The sequence below is a fragment of the Chanodichthys erythropterus genome, chromosome 15 (genome assembly GCF_024489055.1).
Source record: "Chanodichthys erythropterus isolate Z2021 chromosome 15, ASM2448905v1, whole genome shotgun sequence".
Classification (NCBI taxonomy): domain Eukaryota; kingdom Metazoa; phylum Chordata; class Actinopteri; order Cypriniformes; family Xenocyprididae; genus Chanodichthys; species Chanodichthys erythropterus.
Window position 1 is genome coordinate 32,275,643 of NC_090235.1, and position 12,641 is coordinate 32,288,283.

General features: G+C 38.4%; 1 protein-coding gene and 1 non-coding gene across 2 annotated transcripts; both read right to left on the reverse strand.

Moving 5' to 3' along the window:
• Positions 1-238: 238 nt before the first annotated feature.
• Positions 239-11,019, reverse strand: pabpc1b (poly A binding protein, cytoplasmic 1 b). The gene is made up of 15 exons (XM_067411388.1): positions 10,350-11,019; positions 8,549-8,742; positions 8,307-8,422; positions 6,203-6,342; positions 6,011-6,105; positions 5,767-5,904; positions 3,836-3,931; positions 3,302-3,574; positions 3,079-3,169; positions 2,861-2,971; positions 1,302-1,450; positions 1,133-1,217; positions 906-1,036; positions 720-818; positions 239-626 (listed from the first exon to the last, which is right to left on the reverse strand). Exons 1-14 carry the CDS (start codon positions 10,540-10,542, stop codon positions 726-728), a joined length of 1,905 nt encoding a protein of 634 aa, XP_067267489.1. The 5' UTR covers positions 10,543-11,019; the 3' UTR covers positions 239-626; positions 720-725.
• Positions 5,605-5,741, reverse strand: LOC137002294 (small nucleolar RNA SNORA5). The gene has a single exon (XR_010891824.1). It is a non-coding gene; the product is annotated as a small nucleolar RNA SNORA5 (small nucleolar RNA).
• Positions 11,020-12,641: the final 1,622 nt, after the last annotated feature.

The window sequence follows — 12,641 nt, forward strand, 5'->3', positions numbered from 1 at the left end:
CACACACACACACACACACACACACACACACACACACACACACACACACACACACACACACACACACACACACACACACACACACACACACACACACACACACACACACACACACACACGTTAAAAAAGCAGTGTTATAAGACTGAATCCAACACTTCAATCTAAGACGACCAAATTAAAACATGATTGTGTCATCCCAGTTCTCTGTCGAAAGATTCTGTGTACAAATGAAGACACTCACACATTTTAATGAACTTTATTTGAGCAAGCATATTGTCAATTTAAGAGAACACCACATTGCTGGTTCTGTCAGTTCTCACCTCCCTTCTAAGAACATGACAGCCAGGCATTAAAAGAAATAAAACAAGGCAGGAATGCTTTACGGCTGTTTACTCCCTGTACTGTGGATTTTTTTTTAAACCCCCAACATAATTTTTGTCTGTTTTTCCTTTTTTATTCATTTTTTAAATACCTTAACTAGGCCTAGAATGCTTGTCTCTAGACCTGGCTCTTTCTAGTTTCTTTTTTAAATATGGTTTTAGAGGTTTTGCGATGTTTTCTGTGTTTTAGTTTTTTTTTCCGATGTTTACTTTCCCCCCTCTCTGAAGATTCAAGGTTGCGCACCCCTGTAAAACAGAGATATCATGACCTCAGTTCACCAACAGACTGAACATTTGATGTGAGTGGAGAAACAGACAAGAACAAAAGGAACATTTTACCTTGGCTTAAACACTTGGCACACCAGCAGAGTTGGTCACAGTTTTTTGAGCAGCTTCTTTAGCCTGGTGAGCCTGGAGCACGGCCACCGCCTCGTCAACCTGTCAGACATTTGACAAAACATTTATGCTTTTCAAATACTTTCCATTCCATAGAGTTCACAAAAACAACCATTCAGCAAGTCCAACCTTGGAGCGCAGAGACTCCGGAGACTCCAGCATGTGGAGGAGCTCAGAGTTGTCGATTTCCAGCAGCATACCAGTGATCTTGCCAGCCAGGCTGGGATGCATATTCTGGATAAGTGGGAAGAGACGCTCACCTGGGAGAGAAAAAGAGGAAAATTAAGCATTAACCTAATTTTATAGTGTGGTGGGAGGAACAAATAATCAAAATCCGAAAACTCAGAAATCTTTACCCAGCATCTGCTTCTGTTCCTGTGGAGGAGCAGCGGCAAGCATGGAGGCCGTCAGTGGTTCCTGTCCTTGCACATGCACAGCAGGCTAACGAAAAGAGTAAATCAGAAGAGTAAACACAAAAATCACATATTTCAGATGTGATGGGATGTATGTTGCACAGAGTCTTACCTGCTGCATAGTAACCTGAGGCGGAGTGTTCATGTGCTGCTGAGGGTTGCGGACACTGGGTGCGTATTTGTACTGAGGCACGCCGCGTACTGGAGGGGCAGAAGCTGCAGCCGCTGCAGTGGAGGGCCGTGGACCCATAGTCTGAGCAGCTGAGAGAGCAACAGGATCAAAAGCAATTGAAATCAAATGGATTTAATTAAAATCATCTCAACTTGTCTGCTCAAAACAGTGCACATTTATGAAACCTACTTTTTCCCCCTAACAAAACAACAGGCTATATATTCTCAACTGAGACAAATCTAACTCAGATGTAGACTCAAAATAAATTTTCAGTTGATACCAGAATCAAAATGAACCAGAATACAAAAAGTGTAACTTTTTTTCCTTTTTTTAAGTTCTATTTCTCAAACATTATTTAAAAAATAAAATAAAAATAAATAAAGTGTATAGTGATAGTCTTGGCTCATTTGCAAAGTTTGTTACATATACTAAACGCTGTGCATAAAAAAAAAAAGAAAAAAAAGCATCTGATCTGGGTCAAAAAAGAAAAGAATGCATTATGGGGGTGTTTTTAGAAGAACCGTCATTTAAACCAATGGTCATTGCAGCCAAGAAAGTTTAATAGTAAAAAGTAGAGAGTTTTGACTGTCTGACTTGAATTCAACCAAAAACCTTAATTTGATTCAGGCATGTTTGATTAAGGTTGGATATAAACTAGGGATGTGCGAGGCTAGTCGATTAAACATATCCCTAATATAAACCAGCCAGGGGTGCAAAACTTAGTTCCTGGAGGGCCACAGCCCTGCAGAGTTTAGCTACCACCCTAATTAAATGCACTTGATCCAGCTCATCAAGTCCTTCAGGCTTTCCAAAACTACGGCTGTGTCTGAAAGCTTAGGCAGCTGACTTGCTGCATTATCAGGCAATGACTCTGCAGACAGCGTTTGCACATGAAGGTACTTCATACCTTCAGAGGCAGCGTAACAGTTTAATTATCTACAGCAAAATAAAGAGAGCTTTTGTGATAACCAAGCAAATATGTAATTACTATAATAGTAATTTCTTGCTAGAAATAACATCAAAAGTGGAAAAAGTTGATTAAAAACATACATTTACACACAACCTCAACTTTCAGACGTTATCTTTATGTTTTAGGCTGTTCAACTGTCACAGAATGGAACAGGATTGTGGGATAAAGGCAGAGAAGGATGCATCTATGCGGCCTTAAAAATCAGATGAAGGTATCTCAGGAGACAGGAAGTGAAACTAACATTGGATTCGGACCTTCCTACCTTGAATGCATCCTCCAAAGACAGCATTTTTTAGCTTTCAGACGCAATCTATAGGTCTGTGTTGGAGCAGGGTTGGAACTAAACTCTGCTGTGGCCCTCCAGGAACTGAGTTTTCCATCCCTGATCTAAACTTTGCAGGAAGGTAGATCCCAATATACTTAAAATATCAAAGAACAAACTGGTTTAAAGTCAAAATGAAGTTTTTTTGGAATTTGATTCAGGGGTTCGAAAGAGCTTGTCAAAGCAAGCTTTCTAGAAAAGACTCACCAACACGCTGAGTGGACATCATGCGGGGAACCTGTGATGCAGGACGCATGGTGCTGAAGGTCTGAGGTCTAGGGGCAGATGGGCGCATTGTGCCTGGCATGTTTTGGAAGTCTGTAGGAAATGTTAAATATCTATATTAGTATGAATCAGTACTTCACGAATCAGTGACATTCAATTAATTTATTACTGCAGGTTTCTGGTATAAAGAGTTGACTTACGCTGAGGCCGGACGCCTTGTGTGGTCCAGCGAGGACTGGGTCTGAGCTGGGCGAGCTGACTTGTAGGGTAATATGCAGCTCTGTTCTGGGCCTGTGATGCAAGAAATTCATTAAATGGAGTAGAAATATGTCACTTTGGAGAAAAGCGTCTGCTAAATGATTAAATGTAGAAATAAGAAGTAATGCTAATCTAAGCAATATGACAACCAACTAAGTGACTTACCTGCGGAATGGCAGCCATGAAGTATCCTGATGGAGGTGCAGGTTGGTAGGGGTTGATAACTGGGTTTGGCACTGCACGGACACTGGCCATCCTCTGCATGTACTGGTTGGTGAGATGGGCCTGCCGTTCCTCTTTGCGCTGAGCAAGAGCCACATACAGTGGCTTAGTAGCCACAATACGGCCATTCATCTCAGTCACTGCTTTAGTGGCTTCCTCAGGGGAAGAGAAACAAACAAAACCGAAGCCTTTACTGCGACCACCGTCCATCATGACCTGGGAAAGAAGAGGGAGAATATTTCAATTTTTGTCCAAAAGGCAACATACCACTTAAAAATTAACATGAAATTGTATTTGCAACCCATTTTACTTCAGTAATATAAATTTTTCAGAGTCAAACTCCATCAAATGATAGAGAAAAATTAGAATGGAACATTTTATAAATTTTTTAAAGACCATCATTGCGTACATTTAGAGCTTATAGAACATGTATGTTCTGTTATATATATAAAAAACTAGGTCAGTTCAAAATCATACCTTGGCACTGGTGATTGTTCCAAAGGGAGAGAACTCTTTACGAAGACGCTCATCATCAATACCATCATCCAAGTTCTTAACATAGAGATTGACACCCTGTAAAGAGATCAAATGGCGATGAAGACCTGCATCTTTGAGGGCCCTTACAATGCACTAGATTTAATAAACTAGTAAATACAAATATAGCTGCAAGCAGCGATGATGGGTTCTATATACACAGAGACTGAGGGAGTGAGAAGGAGGGGAATGACAGAGAGATTGAGATTGAGAAGATTTAACATTTTAGACAAAAAATAAAATCTAAACTGTGACAAAGTAGTCTTTTGTAATGTCTAAATATATATCCAAATGCTATACCTGATAAAATTGTTCAGACATAATCCTTTTATCAGTCTGAACATTGAATATTTTTTTCTAATCTGTTTTTTTAAAAATAGGCCTATGCTGCCATCTAGTGTTTATTCTATATTAAATTTTATTTTCTTTCAACCAGATCTAAGCACTAATCTGCCTATTTTAACGTCATCATACTGCTTTAATTGAGGGGGGGGGGGTTCTCTGATATTTGTATTATTTTATGTAGAAATAAAGGGTGCATAATTTATTGGTAAGAAGATAGACTCTTCCGGTTTCCCTTTTTGTCCTTATTTTAATCCCTCGCCATGGCAACACCATTTGAGAAATCCAATATCCGTTCACAGTTTAGCATCTTCAATATACTGGCATCAGGTTGAGAAATTTTGGTGTGAATCAAATGACAGCCATTGGAACAGTAGTTAAAAATTCAGAGCTTGATTAAGAAATAAAATAATAACATTCAAACTAAAATATTTGACTTCCTGTTGTTCAGAGCTAATGACTGTAAATTATAAAGTTGTCCGGCTCAATGAAATCATTATGTACTGATTTTGGTGACACTACGTAAAACTAACCCCAAGTGGCACTTTAGAGCCCCTCCTCCACACCCATTTCTAAGGGTTTGCCCATGTCTTCTGGCTGACAACTATGATGTTTATGTCGAGATTCATGCAATTTGTAGCATGCTAAGAGTCTCAAACACCAAAAAAGAAAGTTTGACATGTTGCCATGACAACAGTATTCTAGATATCAAGAATTCTTTTACAGATGTACATCTGCAGTGTCTTAACATTGAAGCAAATTGGGTAAAAATAAGGGTGATTTAGCATTTTGGACTTGCTGCCAGTTGGTGGTGCTATGACTTTGATGGCTTCCTACAACGAACACAGCTGAAGTTGTGTCAAAATCAGTTAATGTATGCAGAAGTAACACTGCCCGTTTCCCTTATTTTACCATAATTTGTTGCCAAACTGTTTGAGATATCAAAAAATCTGCTCACAATTTAACATCCTCAGTGTCTTGGCTTCATGTTGACAGAGTTTGGTTGCGATCGGATGAATCCCCAAAGAGGAATATATCAAACTCCAAAGAATGCTTTTTTCAAACAACCCATAATAGCTAACTTCCTGTTGGGTGGCGTACGACTTCGAGTGAGTTCAAGTTGTTCGGCCCGATGAGATCTATAACTGTATGAAGTTTGGTTCCAAAGTGTGTGCAAAGTTTCAAGAGTTTTTGAGCGTGTTAAGGGCCCAAAAAGTGCCTGAAAGTTAAAAAAAAAAAAAAAAAAAAAAGAAGAAATAATAATAATAATAATAATAAAATTAACCAAGGAAAACAATAGGGCCCTCCACTTGGGCCCTAATTAAGAACCAAATGCGGTTACACAGTCTAATTTAGGTTCATAAAGAAACTATTGTACATAGCCACTACTGCCCCCAGTATTCACCATAAAAAGAACATGGGGCCCATGAACTAAAAAGTCACTGTTGCAGCCATTTTGGCCAGTGCGGTCCACTGAAAAGGAAACACTGAATTTGACAAGGCTGCAGCAGTCAGAGTTCAACTTCACTGACCTGGTAGCGAGTCATGCGGTCCTGCTTCATCTGTTCAAATTTGCGCTTGAGCTCAGTTTGGCGCTCCACTTTTTTCTGAGCACGACCCACATAGATGAGTTTCCCATTCAGTTCTTTTCCATTCATCTCATCCACAGCCTGTACCAAGAGATCCAAAGGTTGTTCGGTACCGGTTTATCCTATGATTACATTTACTCCAGGAAGTCAAGTATGTTAGTTTGGCCACATTTAAAACTGAACTGACCCTTTGCGCGTCTTCGTGCCTCTCAAAACTCACAAATCCAAAGCCTCTGGACTTCCCATTTTCATCGGTCATGACACGGATGCTCATAGCATTACCTTACCAAATCAGAAAAAAAAAAATATAGTTTTTGAAATATATAAACCAAGAGAGAAATTGTAGTTTTGTGGTTTTATATAGTTTAAAAGAACTTACCATATTTGCTGAAGATGTCCTTGAGCTTTTCATCATCCATATCTTCTCCAAAGTTTTTTATGTACACGTTAGTAAATTCTTTGGCTCTTGCACCAAGCTCAGCCTCCCTCTCCTTGCGAGATTTGAAGCGCCCCACAAACCTGATGGCAAAGAGGAGTTTTATTACAATAGGAGGATTTAGTGTATCTCAACATTTATTTCAAGGGGCTGGGAAATGGAACTTAAATTTCATCTACACATTTAGCATCCTTTTCAACAATATACAATATCTTTGTAATTAGGTACGGGCACTAGTACTCAAGTACTCGGAAGTGACAGGGACAATCAATCGTGAAAATTATCAAGTGACTGGTTATGGCATTATGGGTGGTACCTTGAGGTCTGATTAGTTAGCATTAGGACAGCATGCCATCCAAAATGAAGAACAGTTATTAGAAAATACAGTTAAATGTAGCGGCAATCTTTCATATACATGACAATATAATGGAAACACTATTGTAACACTAGTGTTGTGAATTCTTTGAGCTTTAGTGCATTGTTACAGAAAGAGCGCACAATCGGGAGCTACACATTCTGACTAGAAAGTAACTTAGTTCAGATTCACATCATTTCATGAATAAATATACAAGAGATAATACACTTAGGCTCTGTATATATCTGAATCTCCTATGCATTTGTTTGAGTTAATTAACCCACTATAGCCAAGTGCTTCAGTTTATCTGTTCATTCACTGTTCAGCTTCAGCTCACACAGCTCAAATCGCTTAGGGATGTAGGCATATTCAAATGCAGCCATAGATTTTAGGTGTCTGTGAATGCACCAATACTCAAATACAATCTTTGAGCAGATTTATAAGCAATATAAAATGAATCTTAATTTTCAGAATGTTGCGTAAAGGTTTAGTTTACCGAAAAATACAATTTCTGTCATTAATTACTCACCCTCAGGTCTTTCCACACTCGTAAGACCTTCGTTCATCTTGGGAACACAAATGCACAGTGAAGGCTTCCGTGTTTATGTCCGAACGCCGGCTCAGTACAGGCCAAAGCTGCACACGTGAGCAGCACGACGCACGCGTGTGATGCTGACGCAGGAGCTGGCCAATAATGAGTCGGTGTTCTGATAGAACCTGAAAGCACTGGACATAAACAAAAGGGCTGGGAGATTAAATCGATTTACCTTCCTTTGTGGATCAATTCTAAGATTTTCCGAACGCATCGCGATTCTCTCTTGAATCGATTCTGAGCTTAGTTTTTCACAGCAGATGGCTCTCTAGGCTAGTCTTTAACCACGCGCTCAAATGCTGACAAAGAAGATCGCTCGTGCGTTCGGCTGAGTCTGACAATGTATTTGCACCTCAGAATGCTTTTATGACGCAAGATTAATGTTAACAGTCCACTGCAAACAACCCTGTAATTCGCTTCAACCTTTTTTAACTTTATGAATGATTATTTTATAGAAGGTTCGAGTGGTAGTATAGCTGTTTCTAAAGCATGTAGTGCCATCTGCTGTTAAAAACTAAGCTCAGAATCGATTTGAGAGAGAATCACAACGGATTCGGAAAATCTCAGAATCCATCAAGAATCATTTCTTGATTTGCGATTCAACGATTTATTATCCCAGCCCTAATAAAACAACATATGAGAATGACACAGAAGAGAAGATATTGTTGAATAAAGTCATTATTTTTGTTTTGTTTTTGTGCACAAAAAGTATTCTCATCACTTCACAAAATTAAAGTTGAACCACTGCAGTCATGTCAACTGTTTTAACATTTCTGGACCTTGAAATTGGGGATTATATTTCAGTCTCGGATTTCATCAAAAATGTCTTAATTTGCGTTCTGAAGATGAACGAAGGTCTTACTGGTGTGGAACGACACGAGGGCGAGTAATCAATGACATTTTTGGGTGAACTAACCCTTTAATTTTATATCACCAGCAAATCATATTTTATATTAACAGGAATATATTGTAAAAATTCACAATTCAAATCCAAATCAAGTCTGCTTATCAAGTCACTCCCCATGTTAGTTAGCAAGTTCTTTTAGCAATTTTCCTTCAACCTTAATGCTCAAGTTTGGGAAAACACAAATCTCACTTACACTTTTCTGTCATTCAGCAACATGCCGTTCATTTTCTCAATGGCTCTTTCAGCAGCCTCCTGGGTCTCAAAGTGCACAAAGCCGTAGCCCTTTGAGCCATTCTCATCACAAACCACCTTAAGGAAGGATATCAGGCATAAAATCATGCACCCACTGACCAACAGAAGCACTCATGCACAAAAATTACAACATTCACAATCAGATCACTGCAAAGCACCTTCTAGAGCATGTATGTGCCTTACCTTGCACGACAGGATGTTGCCAAAAGCAGAGAAAGTGTCATAAAGGGCTTTGTTATCAATAGACTTATCCAAGTTTTTAATAAAGATGTTTCCAACACCACTTTTCCTCAGAGAGGGGTCACGCTGAGACCACATGATGCGGACAGGTCTACCCTTGATGACGTCAAAGTTCATTGTGTCTAAAGCCCGTTCAGCTGGAAGCGAAAACAATTATTAATTCACTAAATCAAAATGAATTTCTTCTCCTGCACTGAGCCAGAAATCTCTTCAGTAGCATTTACATTCAGAAAACTTCTCAGATTTATTCCCATCTATATTCTAAAACTTTTTTACAGAGGGGTTTATGTATGTATATTAATAAAATATGGTGAGTTTTTTTTTTTTTTCTCTTCTCTGATTTATGGAGTGATAAAAACTTCCAGATTTCAATTCTGGAAATGTAAGAAAATTAGTGCATATTTAATTAGATAATAAATATTTAATCATTTGTTTATTTAAACAGCATTTCGGAAAACGTATAATACAAAATTGTCTCAATGTACTTTGATTAACTGGGGAAGTATTTGGTCAAATCTACTAGGTCATGTTCACCTGTGGCATCTTACCTTAAAGGATTAGTTCACTTTCAAATGAAAATTACCCCAAGCCATCCCAGGTCTATATGGCTTTCTTCTTTCTGATGAACACAATCGGAGATATATTAATAAATATCCTCACGCATCCAAGCTTTATAATGAAAGTGAGCGAGACAAACGAGTATGAATCTGATGAAAGTGCATCCATCCACATTCATCCATCATAATCCACAGGACTCCGGGGGGTTAATAAAGGCCTTCTGAAGCAAAGTAATGCATTTGTGGAAAAAAAAAAAAAATCTATATTAAACAAGTTAAGTAAAATATCAAGCTTCAGCCAGACTGCCTTCCATAATCAACTTACAAAGAAAGTGTAAAACTCTTGCAGTTCAAAAAGCTTATGCTATGTCCTACACCTTCCTTATTCAACTTACAGAAAAAGCTTAACTGACACAACGCCAGTTCCATTTTTTGAATACTTAAGGTGGTCTGGAAGAAGCTAGATATTTTACTTAATAGTTCACTATTGCTATGGCTCACTGCCATTATAAAGCCTGGATGTGTCAGGATATTTATTAATATATCTCTGATTGTGTTTATCAGAAAGAAGAAAGTAATATACACCTAGGACGGCTTGAGAGTGAGTAAATCTTGGGGTAATTCTCATTTGAAAGTGAACTAATCCTTTAAATTTAGACTAGTTACTGAAATTGACTGAAAATGTGAGCATATTTATATCTCATGTAAAACTTCAATCTAAAACTAAAACTAAATAAATGATCAATCAATCTGAATAAAGCTAGACTAATTAGGACAAGAATAAAAAAGTGAGAAATTCAATACATGGACATTGCTTGGTCCCTAGTTTTATGGCATTATTCATGATAACCACATTCATTTCTGAACTTCTGAACAAACAAGCATAATCAATGCGATGAAGACACGATCCCAACTAGACAGTTGTATGGGGATTTATCTCTGCTGCACACTCTGCCCCACCCACGCCTTAAATATGACAATCATGCAAGTCATTGCTGTCATGCTACATCACGCGGTGCAACCCTCATCTTAAACCCTTTATAATCAACCGACAACACATCGATTCATAACAGTGTTGCATATGGTCACTAAAAAAAGATATTCAAATAGGGACTACATTGATGAACCCCCATATTTATTTTTCAGTGTGTCATTCGCGTAAAAGGCATCTTTTACACCACACTCACCATCTGCAGGCTGCTGGAAGTTGACATAGGCATAGCCGAGCGACCTGCGGGTGATCATGTCCCTGCACACGCGGATGGAGAGGATGGCACCGGCCGGGCTGAACTTCTCGTAGAGCATGGCTTCAGTCACGTCCTGGTGCAGGTCCCCAACATACAGCGAGGCCATGGGGTAACTAGGAGCGCTGGGGTTCATTTTCTCTTCGGTCGCAGTTGTGAACTTGCAGAATTTTACCTTTTTCGCGGCACTAGCGCGAGAGCTCAACTACGTCAGAATATAGTTAGCTGTCAAGCTAATCTAAACACGCCAATTTTAACAATTTAAAACCGTCGACTAAAAGATTATTTCTGGAACGTTTGGTGCTTCGTTTAAAATGACTAATAAGGGCAACAAAAAAATTAAAACGCGAAAAAATCCAAACCAGCGAATCAAGCAAACCGCTAGGCCTTTGCAAGCTCACAGACTATAACGTTATCGTTATTTTTTCAGATTTGTTGCGATGTTTCAAGGTCTCCAGCTCCCACTTCACCAAATTTTATTTATAAAAAGAAAAAAAAAGGATTTTTTGGAGTTTTTAAAAGTTTTTAAATTTTTTTGTATTTTTTTATTTTTTATATAATGTGTGCCGAGGCAAGCTCCGGAGCACACACGCACTCACACAGCACTAACAGCCGGGGGTTTCGGGAGGGAAGGGGCGGACTGAGCCGTCACATATATACCGGTCGGTACGTCATCCACCGTGCACGCGCATGTAAAAAACGCAATTTGACGCAACAGTCGCTCACCGGTTTGGATGACCATTGGATGAAAAATGCCAGACCCCTCAGATATGTCCAATAAACAGAGCGACGAATAGTTGACTTTTGTCAGAGCAAGAGCCGTATCAAAGAATATACACTAACTATACTCTTTGGCTAAATAGAGACGTCTTGCCCTGTCCAAATACCCACACTTGCTTGCACTAGACCTACTTGCATGACATATTTGCAAAACTTTAGATGTGTTTTTTTGCATTGCTAAGAACATAAGGTGAATTAAGGTTGATTGGGACACTTTTTCCAATTCATCTCAATGGCAAAAAGTGTTCCAATCACCCTTAATTCACCCTACATAAACAATGCCAGGGGTAAATACAGTAGAGTGTACAATTGCAGGTTACAAAATCAAGAAAATATCATACAAATGACACAGTGAGTCTGCTGGATGTAAGGAGAGTGTCCAAATAAGATTTAAGTCCTTTGTGAAAAATAAAAAGTAAGGCTTAGCACTCTGAAATTTACATTTATGTAAGAAAAAATTAGCTAGAAAGATAAACAAATGTATCAAAAAGTATTGGTCCTTTGCATCTTTATCGAAATTGTGCTGACCAATTAATATAACATCTTTGTATAACAAAGAAAAACTTTGTGATGAAAATGTACCTACAAAAATACAAAAATCCTTCCAGAACAGACTTGTATATGAGCATTCCCTGAAGAGATGAGAAATAGATTTATCTTCAGCACCACAAAAAGAACATAAAGAGTCAATATCAGGAAACATTTTTTTAAGTAAAGCTTCACAGGATAAAAAAGATGAAGCAATTTGTAGGACACATCCTTGACCTTATTGGTTATTAAATATTTAGTCCACACTTCCTTCCATGGCATGTTGATAAACTGGCCATTCCAGTAGGACACAGTGTACAGGAGAGAAGCAATCTCATTCTGAAATAGCTGTCTAATTCTCCTGCTCCGACCAGAAGAGTTAGATAAAAAACAAATATTTCTAATCATTGTATCAAAAGGATGAGCAACTGACAAAGAAATCTGGGATCTAGCTGAGAAGAGCATCCATTACTATAGCAAACTCTCGTGGAGTGACAGGTTTGTACTTGTTCAAAACTGAATATGAATACGTGTCCATCAGCATTGCTTAATTGAGAGACCAAAATAAAATTATTATTCACCCAATCTAGGAAAAACAATGACTTATCTTTATAAAGAATATATTCCAAATAAAGTACCGGTGAGGACTAAAATTGTGTTTATTAATAAGGTGCCAGACCAAAAATGCTTGTTTTTAGATAAGTGTTCAATTGGGTTTGAAGACCGCAAGTGTGTGTACAACTTTTGATTACCCAATGGTACACCCTTATAGTGCTTTATTTTGATTTTCAGTACTGATTTTCAAAATGCAGTGCATTTTTATTTTGCATATTAAGGGCACTGCACTTTGAATTTTTAAGACATAGGACAGTCTTGCTCACTTACCTCCTGTCGCATGCATGCGCTCTAATACCGCAAATGTGGGTA

Coding starts and splice junctions, on each gene's coding strand:
- pabpc1b (XM_067411388.1), bottom strand. CDS start 10,542: ATGAACCCCAGCGCTCCTAGTTACCCCATGGCCTCGCTGTATGTTGGG. Junction 6,343..8,306: donor TTGCTGAATGACAGAAAAGT/GTAAGTGAGATT, acceptor CTTTGCCATCAG/GTTTGTGGGGCGCTTCAAAT. Junction 3,932..5,766: donor ACCGCATGACTCGCTACCAG/GTCAGTGAAGTT, acceptor ATCTCTTTACAG/GGTGTCAATCTCTATGTTAA.